The sequence below is a fragment of the Chiloscyllium punctatum genome, chromosome 8, assembly GCF_047496795.1.
Source record: "Chiloscyllium punctatum isolate Juve2018m chromosome 8, sChiPun1.3, whole genome shotgun sequence".
NCBI classification, from domain to species: domain Eukaryota; kingdom Metazoa; phylum Chordata; class Chondrichthyes; order Orectolobiformes; family Hemiscylliidae; genus Chiloscyllium; species Chiloscyllium punctatum.
Window position 1 is genome coordinate 102,311,857 of NC_092746.1, and position 15,044 is coordinate 102,326,900.

At 38.4% G+C, this 15,044-nt stretch overlaps 1 protein-coding gene across 4 annotated transcripts in view; it reads right to left on the reverse strand.

The window, feature by feature from the left end:
• wdr37 (WD repeat domain 37) overlaps positions 1 to 15,044 on the reverse strand; it is a 150,166-nt gene that overhangs the window by 8,817 nt on the left and 126,305 nt on the right. For all 4 annotated transcript variants that reach the window (XM_072576163.1, XM_072576164.1, XM_072576162.1 and 1 more), the window contains one exon: positions 9,360 to 9,494. In XM_072576163.1, the coding sequence (XP_072432264.1) occupies positions 9,360 to 9,494 (135 nt within the window). The remainder of the gene's footprint in view (positions 1 to 9,359; positions 9,495 to 15,044) is intronic.

Consider the following 15,044-nt stretch of genomic DNA (forward strand, 5'->3'; position numbering starts at 1 on the left):
CAACACCAGGTTATAGTCCAACAGGTTTATTTGGAAGCACTAGCTTTCCAAGCGCTACTCCTTCATCAGGTGGCTAATGCTTCCAAATAGACCTGTTGAATGATAACCTGGTGTTGTGTAATTTTTAAACTTTGTACACCCCAGTCAAACACCAGCACCTCCAAATATATCTTACATACAAATGTTGTTATAGTCATAGAGTTCATACAGTCATAGAACTATTCAGAATGGAAACAGACCCTTCGGTCCAATTTGTCCATACTAATCAGACATCCTAAATTCATCTGGTCCCATTTGCCAGCATTTGGCCCATATTCCTCTAAAGCCTTCCTCTTCATATTCCCATCCAGATATCTTTTAAATGATTAAATTGTACCAACCTCCACCACTTCCTCTGGCAGCTCATTCTATACAGGCACCACCCTCTGAATGAAATAGTTGCCCTTTAGGTCCCTTTTAAATCTTTACCCTCTCATCTTAAACTTACGCCTTCTAGTTTTGGACCCCCCACCTTGACTATTCACTCAGCCCCGTGTCTCATGGTTTTATAAACCTCTATAAGGTCATCCCTCAGCCTCTGACATTCCATAGAAAACAGCCCCAGCCTGTTCAGCCTCTCCCAATTGCTCAAATCCTCCAACCCTGGCAACATCCTTATAAATCTTTTCTGAACCTTTTCAAGTTTCACAACATCCTTCCCACAGCAGGGAGACCAGAATTGAATGCAGTATTTTAGAAGTGGCCAAACCAATGTCTGCACCGCCGCAACGTGGCCTCTCAACTCTATACGCAATACACTGACCAATAAAGGCAAGCATATCAAACACTTTCTTCATTACCTTGTTTACCTGTGACTCCACTTTCAAGGAACTTTGAACCCGCACTCCAAGATCTCTTTGTTCAGCAACACTCCCTAGCACCTAACCATTAAATGTATAAGTCCTGCCCTGATTTGCCTTTCTAAAATGCACATTGCAGTTACCTAAATTAAACTTCATCTGTCACTGCTTGGCCCATTGGCCCATCTGATCAAGGTCCCGTTGAATCTGAGGTAACTTTCTTCGCTGTACACTACACCACCAATATTGATATAATCTACTATCCATACCTCCTGCATTCACAACCTAATCATTTATGTACCTTCTTCACACCATCTCCAGTGTCTCTTTATCCATTTTCGAACATGGAAACGTACTTCAGACAACACCAAATATAGTGTAACCAAGTTTGGTACAAGTTTAGTATAACTTCTCTACTTTAAAATGCTATTCCTCCAGAAATATATTCCAGTTCTTCATTGTTTTTGTTTGGTCTCGATGGCTTCCATCATGATTTTTAGAAATTTGTGTATTTAAACACTTGCATCCCTTTGCACCTCTTATCCCAAATAGATTCTTATTTTCCGAAGAATACATAACCTCCCTACTATAGCGTACTAAAATAACACCTCATACTTAAAGGTGGAACTTATTGGTTAATTATATGCCGTTTCTGAAATCTTATTAATATTTCCTTGTAATGTGTTTCAGTATTCCCAAGTGATGATCCATTCCATTAGAAATTGTGTTTGATTAAATTATTAATATAATTTGTGATCAAAGCAATCAAAGTATCAATCCTTGTGTAACCCCATTTACTCCTTTCAGTCACTTTGAAGAATTAGTATGTATTTATTTGCTGCATTGAATCTTCTGCTACTTTTAAAGAAAAAAAATCAAGATGTGGGCACCAGCATCTTTAACACCCCTTGAACTGAGTGTCTTGCATGACCATTTCAGAGGGCAGTTAAAAGTCAAAGACCTTGCTGAGAGTCTAGAGTCATGTGCAGGCCAGACTAGGTAAGGATAGTAGATCTACCTCCCTAAAGGACATAAGTGAACCAAATGGGTTTTTACAACAATTGCTGATAATTTTAATCATTAATTGCCATTACTGAAACTAATTTCAACTCCAGATTTATTAATTAAATTTGAACTACACCAGTTAACTTGTAGGGATCTGAACCCAAGTCGCCAAAGCATTAGCTTGGGCCTCTGAACTAGTTCGGAAGATTACCACCACACCACCATCTCCTCTACATGTTGTGACTTTGTTAATTAGATGATTATGTGGTGCATTATCAAAGGTGCTTTGGAAATCTAAATATATTAGATCTAGTAACTTGCCCTTGTCTATCTGTCACCAATTCAAAAAATTCAGTGTGGTCAATGAAGCAAAGGCTTTAAAATGCATGTTGGCTGTTCATTATTTTTGGTTTCTTTATATTTTAAAATAATTTTCTATTTTACAAGGAATTCAATTAAATTTCTTACTATCAATGTTGAACTAGCCAATCTATAATCTCCTAAATTACTTACGGGAAAAAGATCCATATCAGTGGGAAAAGAAATTATAATATCTTTTGCAATAATCATCAAATGGTGTTATTTCTACTCCAAGAACTTAGCACGATGGAAAAATATATTACTCAATCCCAAAGTGATGCATGTTAATTTGAACCTAAATGTGGTTGTCAAATGATTCCACACTCTCACTCAGTGTGCCTTTTTTGTTAATGATATGCAGCACACCCAATATCAACAATATGGGTAATTCTTCCAATGAGTGTCTTGAAAACTGATGACAAAGCACAGAAATCAGACAAAAACTGATGACAAGGCACAGAAATCAGACAAACAGGAAGTAGGATTTTCTTTTAAAAAGGCCAGATCAGTTAGAAAGAGTATTTCATAACTTGAAGGTGTACTAGAGCACTTCACAACCAATGAATTATCCCTGAAGTATACTTACTCTTGTGTAGGCAGGCATTCCCACAGGGTCCCGTAAACAGAAAGTGAGATGAATGGCCAGTTCATCTGTTTTGGGGTAAGTTTGAGGGCCCATGTGTTGCAGCTATACAGATAGGGAGGCTGATTTGATTTGGCTGTCTGTTTTTCTGCTGTAACGAGTGGCATGCTTAATCTGCCTAAACAGATTACATACAGCCATGAATGTTGGGCATGGCACCTGAAAAGCCTGGATGCTTAAGTACTACAAGATTTAAAAAAAAAATTTTAACCACCTCAACAATTTCTGGTCCATTTCATCTGAAAGATGGCGATACAGCACTTGCTTAGAACTCAAAAGAAGAGCCAGCCTACTCCATGTGGTTAAGGCCTAAAGTAGATGTGGAATCTCAATCATCTATTCTGAACGAGACTGTCATCACTGAGATATACAAGGTGCAACAGTAAAGAAATGCAGGAAAGATGAAAAGAGCAATGGAACAATTTGAAGATGTTTATAAAATTTGAACTTAACACTTGGTCGTTATCATACAGCTGTTAATTTGTTAAACTCGCCCAACCTCCAAGTGAAAGGTTGCGTGACCTTCAATGTACACACTGTTTGAAATTTACAAAAAAAACACAGGATTAAAGCAAAGCAATTTTCCATCTGATACAGGATGGGTGATAAGGGAAGCGTCTGCAAATGCCTTCCATCTGTCTCTCATGAGCTTTATCAGATTTTTACAGGATAATTACAATATTGCTTTAAAAATGAGCTACAAAACGAGCAAAGTTCATAAAAGGATTGTGTTGACAGAAGCATTTTTGATTCTAACAGTAATCCAAATCTAATAAGTAGGAAAGTACACACAGATGTGCAAATGCCATTGTAAACTGAAAACCTTCAGTTCAAAATTTACTTAAGCTTTTCTTTTCCACTTTTACTTTATTCAGTAACCTTTACAATGCAGAAATATACTTCCAGCTTAGGTGTTAATGTCTCAGCTAATTTCAAAAGTTCAATACAGAAGATTCATTGCCCTAATAATGTTTAGAAATGGCAGTAACAGCCTCCTCGGCATTTCCCCTCTCATCCTTTCAAATCTGGTCCCTCCTGCTTCTGAAAATACAACTCTTATTGGGTACTGTCCTGCATTAAGAGCCACTTTTATCTGAATGAACATTTTTCTTATGAGAGTCTTGGTTACAGGTGCTTGGTTTAATATGCAGTTATAGACAATAAAAGCTGAGTTCAACGATGTCCTCACCTGCACTTTCCAGAGTTATGAGTGCTCTCTCGTGCCCAGGATTATTGGGGCTAAGTATAGCCAATTGCACTGACTGGAGATAATTTAACTAAATATAAATTACACATCAAAATAAATGACAACCCCATGGGGCAGCACCAAATCCCTCTTGAGCCACAGAGCCTCACTTAACAAGATGCACTTTTCTGAATCATTAAATCATTCTTTCTTTCCTCCAGCAAGCAGTGCTGCATAACCTAAGTGCTTTGGGACATTCTGAGAATGTGATAAATGTTGCATATAAGAAAGTTCCTCCATGTTCAACCATTTGCTTTCAGAGGAAACATCAGTAAAAATCAGCGCTAATCAGTGCCAGAGGTAGAGAAAAGGAAGTTATACCACAAACTCTAATTTTTGGTTCAGCATCTGTCATTTCTAAACTGACTAAATCTATGAATTACAAATTACTGGTATGAACTTACAAATCATGTAAACGAAAACAAGCCTTTTAATGTAATGTTAATGCCACCCTTGATAGTCCCAAAAGAAAACAAATGAAAAACGTTACTAGCTTAATTTTGAAACCCAATACCTGTAATTTTGTTCCTAAAAAAATACAAAATTGTACAAAAGATATACAAATTGATCATTGCTAATTCAAGATGGCAATCCATCAGTAAGAAACCCTTTTCTTCAAATATCACACAAACCCTACAGTGAAATGGAGACTGTTTGGCTCATCATGTCTGCACTGGCTCTTCAAACGAACATCACCACCTAGTGCCAGTCTCCTGCTTTATTTCCCATATCCCTGAACATTAAAAACAATGTTCTTCCTACCAAAATACGTCACCTCACTTCCCTCATTAAACCTCATTTGCCACCTATCTGCCCACTCCACAGTTTACAATTCTTTCAAATTTTGTGTCATCAGCAAACTTTGAAACTGCCCTCTGTACGTGAAGATCCAAATCATTAATACGCATCAGGAAAAGCACAGGACCCCATACCAACCCGTCAGGAACTCGGACACATAACTTCCTTCAGCTCAAAAAATAAGTATTGACCATTCCTCTCTGTTCCTATCATTCAGCCAATTTATATCCATATTGGTTCAGACATTTTTATTCTATGAGCTTAACTAGACTGAGCGTACAATTGACTGATTCCAGAAATAAGGATTTATTTTACACTCAATCTTGGGATGAGGATGTCATCGATTTGCCAAAATGTATTGCCATCTCTAGTTTCCCTTGGAAAGGTGGTAGTGAGCTACCTTCTTGAACCAGTGCAGCCCATGTGCTGTAGTTAGGCCCACATTGTCCTTTGGGAGAGAATTCCAGAATTTTGAACCAGGAACACTGAAGGAACAGCTCTATATTTCAGGTTGGGATGGTGAGTGACTTGAAAGGGAATTTGGAGGTGGTGATGTTCCCATGATCTTGTCTTTCTAGATGGTAGTGATTATGGGTTTGGAAGGTATCAAGGGGTCTTGGGTCAATTTCTGCAGTGAGTGTCATAGATACCACATACTGCTGCTACTGAGGGTCAGTGATGGCAGGAATAGATTCTTGTGGATGTGGTGCGAATCAAACAGGCTGCTTTGCCTTGAATGGTATCAAGCTTTAAGTGTTGTTGGAGCAGCATTCATCCAGGTAGGGAGCGAGTCAAAAATTCTCAGATTGAGATCAGTTTCAAATCATCAAATGAAATAATGAATTTTGATTTGTCAGTAAATTACTGTAAAATGCAGGCAAATAAATAACAAAACATGCCAAAGACACAGAAATTGGGCAAAGATCAGGGAGATTTCCAAAATCAGGATTCTAAAACACAATAACAACGTGGAGTGAGTATTACTCTGTATCTAACGCTGTGCTGTACTGCCCTGGGAGTATTTAATGAGGACAGTATACAGAGCACCTTACTTTCAGTTTAAAAGAGAAGTGGTAACTTTAGTTTCAATTTGAAAGTATCAAGGGACCTTACTCTGCATTTAACTTCGTGTTATGCTTCTCCTCAAAGTGGCTGAAGTGGACAGGGACCTTGACTTTCAGTTTTAAAAAGTAGAGAGAGTTTCACGCCACATCAGACCCCGTGCTGTTCCTGTCCTTCAATACTGTCCTTGTTGATAGGGACAGTATTGAAGGAGCTTTACTCTCATTTTGCATTCAGTTTAAGACAGCAGAGGCAGAGGGTGTTTTATTGTGTCATCCCTGTCCAGGCAATGTTTATTGATAGTAGTGTAGAGGATGCTTTACTCTGTATCTAACCCCATTGTTGTCCTGGTTCTGGGTTTGATGGGGAGCTTCACTTTGTTTCTAACACTCTGCTGTCCCTGTGCTGAGACTGTTTTATGGGGACAACATACAGAGAGGTGTACTTTCAGTTTAAATGAGTAGAGAGAGTTTTACAATGCATCTAATATCCCTTGTTGTACCTGCAGAGCTGAAGGAAATTACAGAGATAAAGAGGATGGAGGAAATGAAGGAATTGGAAAACTGGAGTGACTATTTTAAAACTGGTACTGCTGGACAGGGAAGGTCAGGGAGTACGCAGGTGAATGAAAGTTGCTGTGAAACGTGTGTTAAACACATGTATCTTATGAAGAGATTGAGCAGTTTAGGCCTTTATGTTCTGGAATTTAGAAGAGTGAGAAGAGATCTAATTTAGGTATACAAAATGCCAAAAAGGACACAGAGAGGATGTTTCCTCATATAGGGCAATCTGAAATGAGGGGTTGTAATTTTATGAGGGGCAGCACATTTTAAACAGAGATAAAGAGAATTATTTCTCTCAAAGAAGCATGAATCTGTGGAATTCACTATGCCAATGTGTGGGGACATTGAGTAAATTTAAGGAGCAGACAACATTTTAGTTAGTAATGGGTTAAAGGGTTATGGATAGTGGGCAGGAAAGTGGAGTTGAGACTTAGATGAGCCACGATCATGTGAAATGATGGATCAGGCTCATGGGGCTGAACTGCCTACTCCTGCTCCTGGCTCATACTCCTCGCAAATCTGCTGTGTCCCCATATCAAAAAGCATTCTGAAAGTTCATGTACATCAGATCAATAGCATTAACCTCATTAAGCCTTTGTGTTACTTGCTCAAAAAACTCCAGGAAGTTAGTTAAATATGATTTTCCCCTTTAGAAACTTAGACTGACTCTTCATAATCAACACACGTTTTTCCATATGACTACTAATCCTATCCTATATAACTATCTCTTGAAGCATTCCCATCACTGAAGTTAAATGACTGGCCTGTAATTACCGTGATTATCCTTTCAACTTTTCTTGGAACATGACTTTAATGTTTGCAATTTTCCAGTCTTCTGGCATCTTCTCAAAATCTAGGGAGGATTGAAGAACTATGATCAGTCCCAGCAATATCCACTCTCATTTCCTTTAAAATCCTTGGATGCATCTCATTCAGCCCCAGTACCTTATAAACTTTAAGTACAAACTGCCCATTCAACACTTCTTCCTACTCAATTTTGAACCCTTCTAATGACAGTTTCCTCCTCCGTCAACATGGCCTGGGGAACATAGAACATTGAAAAGTGCAGCACCTTCAGCCCATGATGTTGTGTCTAGGAATATTCCTGATCTAAAACAAAATAACTGAACCGACGCACCCCTCAATTCACTGCTATTCATGTGCATGTCCAGCAGTCGCTTAAAAATCCCTAATGACTCTGCTTCCACCAGCACCGCTGGCAACGCATTCCATGCATTCACAACTCTCTGTGTAAAGAACCTACATCTGACATTTCCTCCATATCTTCCTCCTATCACCTTAAAACTATGACCCCTCATGCCAGTCAATCCTGCCCTGGGGAAAAATCTCTGGCTATCGACTCTATCCATGCCTCTCATTACCTTGTACACCTCGATCAGGTCACCTCTCTTCCTCCTCCTCTCCAGAAAGGTCCAAACTCAGTCAACCTCTCTACATAAGGCAAGTCTTTCAGTCCAGGCAGCATCCTGGTAAACCTTTTTTGCACCCTCTCCAAAGACTCTGTATCTTTCCTACAGTAGGACGACCAGAACTGGGCACAATATTCCAAGTGTGGTCGCACCAGGGTTTTGTAGAGCTGCATTCCCCTGTTTGAATTTACAAAATATGTAAAGCCAGGAGTTTATACAAATAAACTCGTGAGCCTTTCTATCTATGTGCAAATCCAAAGTTGAGAGCTTTTACAAAAGAATGTTTCTATTTTACCGGAAAAACTGAAAATTTCAACAAGTATTGATAGTATTCTTCCAATTAAACATTTGTGTCCCCATTATAAAACAGAACAGAAATCAAGAAATATTGTTGTGAATATATGCTAGCATGTAACTTTAAAATCCTCTTCAATGATGTAGGTGTGAACGATCAGAATTTAATTTCACTTTCACAATAATTATTTTCCCCCACTATCAGAATAAGGTTATAGCACAAACTTTGTCAATCTGTGCAAGCTAAAACAACACAAGTCAGGTTTTGAAATGTTAGAATTTGAAAACTAAAAAAAGTAGAATTAAGTAAATTAACTACAGCAGGGAAGTTCACAAGAACTATAGTGCTTTCCCATTTCCATCTTCATCAGTACTTTGACTCAATGCTTCTCCCTAAGAATTTGAATTATAAGGGGTTCACCTAAAATATCCTCAAGTTCTGATTGTTCGAGGAGTGGGAAAGTTAAATGTACCACAGTTATCACCAATAAACTTTATACAGCATAGTTGGGTTTGTGATATCACTAAATTCTATTAACAGCTCACTCTAAATAGCATCTTTAGTGTATTAAAACCTTCCTGGGAATATTATCGACATTTGACACCAAGCTACTAATCACCAAAAGCTTAGTCAAAGTAGTATTATTTAAGGAGCCTTTTAAATGAGGAAAGACATGTAATGAGGTAGAAAGGTTTCTGGAAGGAATTTCAGAATTTAAAGCATATGGAGCTGAAGCATAGTCACTAATGATTAATCATTGGGGAATAAATAGGATGTCAGAAAGTTACATGACTTAAGGGGAATCACAGATTTTAGATCATTGGGATGGTAAGAAGGGATTAAGCAGGAAGTTCTGAAAATTTTCAGATCATAAATCAAGTAACACTATCTTTCTGAAGTGTAATTATTATTTGTTAAAATATTGACAGTAGCCTTTATTTTTAATTTAGTATCTTACCCACAGTGTCCCAGAAGCAGAGGACTGGAGTGTGTACTATGTTTTTTTAAATGAGCATAAGGGAATGAATGGAAAATGATCAACTCAGCAAAGAGAAAAGAACATTGCTTTAGTAGCCAATTAAGATTTACCACATATAAATAAATTTAAAATCATTTACCTGTTGACTGCTGAGTCAGTACGAATTGTTGCTATAGGAGAGCGCATATTCTTTAGATCCCAGACTTTTACAGTTCTGTCATCACTGCCAGATACAACATTATCTCCCACAGTAAAGACAGCAGATGTTACAGTGCTGAAAAGAGATAAAACACGTGAGTTATCATTAAACAATGTAATTCCTACACATCGGAGATCTGTCTCTAGCTGGTATATGGTATATTTAGATGCAATGTTTCCTAGAATTTCTTTTAAATGCCATATGCCTCATTCTTCTTAGTAAGCCTTTCTTTCTGTTAAACCAAGTTGTCCGATGAACAGTCATCCATCAGTATTAAGATCTCAGGTATAAGGAAAATAAAGTGTTAACAAGCACTAAACCTCATCTCAGCGCTTATTTGACTAGTGTGTCCCACATCAGTATGGCCTTTCAGTATGGTAGTTTCAAAATATGTTTGCAGAATGGCAAAGATATATACAGAAAGAGAATTATTTTATGCACCAACAAGAAATCAGATACACACTCCATAAATTATTGGAGTTGATGCCAGCTGATCAGTGACATTACCAGTTTATTCTAAATAGGTTCAATCCTCCATGTAAAACAGGAGATAGCATCAATTATATTGATAGTTAATATTCTTCTTTCAATATTAACAATAATTTTGAAATGCATTGTTGGAAAATAAAACACACCAAGTACAAAAATCAAATTCACAAGCCATGGCTACTATTAGATTTCCCAAGTAGAGACAGAATGAAAATCTGTCAAACTTCAACAAAACTATCACATGCAAATTTCAACTCCGTGAAGTATGCATCCAGAAGATTCAGATGCAAAACACTTTGGGTAGAGTGCCAAATCTTGAAAGAGTAATTTATCACAACCCCTTCTTCCAGAAGGATTGTTTTTATCAGAAATTGGACAAAAATAATATACAAAGGCTAACAATTGTCAATCTTTTTACTGCATCCATGAGTCACATGATCATATCAATTAGGAGTAAGATATTCGTCTCATAAAAGCTGCTCTGCCATTTCATAAAATATTATCTAACCTGATTGTGACCTCTATTTTCCTTTCCATCCATTATACGTTTACCAGTAAAGAATGCATAATTGAGCCTTAAATGTAGACAATAAACTTTGTTTCACTATCCTTTCGGAAAGAAATCACAGATTATCAACAAGGTAGAAGAAAAAAATCTCATCTCTATTTTAAGTGAGAGAACCTCAATTTTTAAAGGGTTTTCCCTAATTCAAAGTCTCTGTCTTTGTCACAACTTTTAAGCAACCCCTTATTAAGGACCATCAAGATCTTAAACATTTTAGTAAGATTGCCCCTTAACAACATTAATTACATGGTCATTAAGTTAGCTTTTTATTCCAGATTTTTACTGAATTCAAATTTCACCATTTTGCATAGTGGGATTTGAACCCCAGAGCATTAGTGCTGGATTACTATTTCAATGACATTACTATTATTCTACTCCCTTCCCATTCTTCTAAACTCCAGTGGATAATAGCGCATTCTTTCCGACCCTTCTTCATAAAACAACGCCAGCCATCAATCAAAACAATCAATTTAACATTATTTAATTGCATTTGAAACAAGGAGTCTAAAACTGCACGCTGTGCTCCCGATATCTCACCAAGCACTGCACAATTGGAGCAAAACTTGAATATTTTGGTATTCCATACCACTTACAATAAACAACAACATTCCATTTGCTTTCCCAATTGCTTACTGTACCAGCATATCAGCATTTTGCAATTCATGCACAAGACCCATATCTATCTGTACCTCATGAGCTCGAATGCTACCATGGGGGGTTGTGAATTTGAATTCAATAAAACTAGTCCTAAGGTAACTATGTAATGACTGTTCAATTTTGTGCAAGCTCGATCATTAATGCCATTTAGAAAAGAACTATGCCATTTTATATGGCTACATGTTATTCAAAACCCATAATGTGGTTATCCTTGGCTGCCCTCTGAGTCACTGAGAACAGGCAATAAATTCTGACCTAGCCAGCAAAACCCATATCCCATAAACGGATAAGGAAAAGGTGCCTGGGAATACCATCGCCGGTGAGTTCCTCTCCAAGGCACACATACCAGCCTGAGTCAAAATGTGCGTACCCATCTTTAATAGTACTGTGAATACATCTATACATCTTCAATGGTTGAAGTCAGTTGCTCATCATCACCTTTTCAAGGACAGGACAAATTCTGGAATGGACAACAAGTTTTAATCCAGCCAGTGACACCCACACGAAGAGGGAAAAAAAGCTACTGGATGAGACACTACACCCTCTAAAATCCTAAAGGACTATTTCGAAGAAGAGAGGAGGGTTTCCCCACTGCCCCAGTCAATACTTATCACAAGTGTAGAAGTGGATAGCTGTATGATCATGAGCTTATTACTGTGTGCAATTTGGCTTCCAGGTTTTCTACATTGCTGTGACTAATTTGTTTCGAGAAGTCCTGCAGGTTGTGAAAGGTGGTATTTATACAGAATAAAATAAAACATAGAATTGCAGTTGCTGGAGACTGAAACGAAGACAGAAAGTGGAGAAATGCAGGAGGTCTGGCAGCATCTGTACTGAGAAACATAGTTAATGTTTTGAGTCCATTGATATCTCATCAAAGCTATTTAAATGGAAGCTTGCCTTTCTTTCTAAATATTCCTGCTTTGAATATAATGCATACATCTTCCTTTCAGTGCACATCACTACTTATATTGAAATCTGAATACATTTCTGCATTCCACTTCCATCCAGAACTGATGGATCCAAAAAGGACAAACTCATATATGATCATTTAATGAAGTTTAATATTTTGTAATTTACAATGGCAGTTGTTCCTGTCTATGTGTTACTTGAGGAATACAGGCGTCACATACTGATCTGGATGCTGATTGAATTTAACAGCATCCAGGCCACCAGAGGCCCTTTTATGCAGGAACACTTAATCCAAATTGACACTAAATTAAGGTTTAATAAGGATTAAACCACTCTGTGTAAATGGAGCAAAGTTCTTTAATTTAATACCACCCTAAAGCTAAAAAATGCTATTTTGGCACTTTTAAAGAAGTCAAGTATTTTTCAAAGAAAATCCTGGTGAACAAGCTGAGATCATTCACCTCACAGCTTCAAATCTATAAATATATAGTTACACAATATCATTTTTTAAAATGCAATGCCAAGAGTATAAGTTAACATACAAAATGTTGGAAAACATAAAAAGTCAATTAGCCTCTTGAAACTGAGATGATGTTTAGGCAGAAAACCATCATCTAAACTTGGACAAGTTAGTGCCTGTTCATTGTTATCTGATGGAAATAAACAGGAACAATGAGTAAAAATATTTGATATCCTGCTTTGCATTAGCAGTATTTATAGCTTTTGTTTTAGAAATTATAAGTTAGACAAGCCTAAGTCATTCTGTACACCTAGATTTGAATTCAGGTCAAACCATTAGAGTAAAAGCCCCTTTGCTTTAGCAGCAATTGGATGCCAGTTAGACTAAGTTAAATGAGCCAACCTGCATAAAGATTCACTAAGATGGGAAATTGCGAATGACACTGGTGTAAAATCAAAAGTGCAGAATGGATGATCCATCTCAGGCTCCTCCAGTGGTCCCCAGTATCACAGATAACAGTCTCCAGCCAATTCAATTCACGCCACTTCACTTCTTGATATCAAGAAATGGCTGGAGGCACTGGACTGCAAAGGCAATGGGCCCTGTTAACATTCCGGCAATAATACTGAAGATGTCTGCCAGAACTTGCCACTCCCCTAGTCAAGCTCTTCCAGTTAGTTACAACACTGGCATCTACCCAACAATGTGGAAAATTGCCCAGGTATGTCCTGCACAAAAAAGCAGGACAAATCCAACCCAGCCAATTACCGCCTAATCAACCTACTATCGATCATCAGTAAAGTGATGGAAAGGGTCATCAACAGTGCTATCATGCAGCATCTGCTCAGCAACAACTTGCTCAGTGACGCCTAGTTTGGGTTTCACCTGGATCACTCAGCTCCTGATCTCATTACAGCCTTGATTCAAACATGAACAAAAGAGCTGAATTCCAGAGGTGAGGTGAGAGTGACAGCCCTTGTCATTAAGGCCATTTGATTGAGTATGGCATCAAGGAACCCTGGCAAAATTGGAAACAATGGCATCGGGGGCAAACACTCCGCGGGTTCGAGTCATACCTAGCACAAAGGAAGATGGTTGTGGTTGTGGAGGGTCAGTCATCTCAGGTCCAGGACAAAGCTGCAGGAGTCCATTGGGGTAGTGCCCTCAGCCTAACAATCTTCAGCTGCTTCATACTGACCTTCCCCCTGTCATAAGGTCAGAGGTGGACAAGTTTGTCGATAATTGCACAGTGTTCAGCACCATTCACGAATCCTCTGATACTGAAGTAGTCCATGCTCAAATACAACAAGGTCTGGACAATGTCCAGGCTTGGGCCAACAAGTGGCAAGTAACATTTGTGCCACACAAATGCCAGACAATGACCATCATCAATACCAGATACTCAAAGCACTGCCCCTTGACATTCAACAGTATTACCATCACTGAATGTCAACATCCTTGGGATTACCATTAACCAGAAACTCAACTGGACTCATCACATAAATACAGCAGCTACAAGAGCAGGTCAGAGACTGTGATGAGTAACTTACCTCCTGACAGCCCAAAGTCTGTCCAACATCTGCAAGGCACAAGTCACGAGTGTAATGGAATACTCCTCACTTGCCTGGATTGGTGCAGTTCCAACAACACTCAAGAAGCTTGACACCATTGAGGACAAAGCAACCCATTTGATTGGCACCACATCTATAAACATTAAATTTCTCCACCACTGGCTCTCAGTAGCAGCATGCGTACTATCTACAAAGATGCACTGCAGAAATTCACCAAAGATCCTTACACACCATCTTCCAAACCCACGGCCAATTCCACCTAGAAGGACAAGGGCAGTAGGTACTTGGGAATCCCACCACCTGCAAGTTCCCCTCCAAACCACTCACCACCCTGACTTGGAAATATAACGCCGTTCCTTCACAGTCGTTGGGTCAAAATCCTGGAATTCTCTCCATACTGGCATTGTGGGTCAACCTACAGCAAGTGGAATGCAGTGATTCAAGAAGGCAGTTCACCACCACCTTCTCAAGGGCAATAGGAATGGGCTATCAATGCTGGCCAGCCAGATGAATATTAAAAAGAACTTACCGCATTTTACTTCCACGACTGGGGTCTTTTAATTTACAAATTTCTAATACTTCAAAAGGGTTACAGAATCACTCTTCCAAATACTTCCTGTTTCATGTTAGGTGCTTCCCTGGGTTGATCAGGTGGAGGAATAAGACAAAACAGTACATCAGGAACTTTAATTGATATATTCAATATTATAGACAGAGAATACTATTCTTCAGACATCTGCAATCGGTTAGCCTTCCAGATTTTTATTTCCAAAATACCTTATTGCTGTTTGAAATGTTAACTTTTGCTAACACAACACCAATAAACTGCTTATCAATACTCAGTTCAGGTTCCATTGGAATCACATGGCACATAAGAGGCTGAAGAACCATTCTTTTGAATGAAAATACCTTTAAAAGGTGCACACTGAGTGATTTAATTGGCTGAATTTCTAGTTAGGTGATGTTTTTGT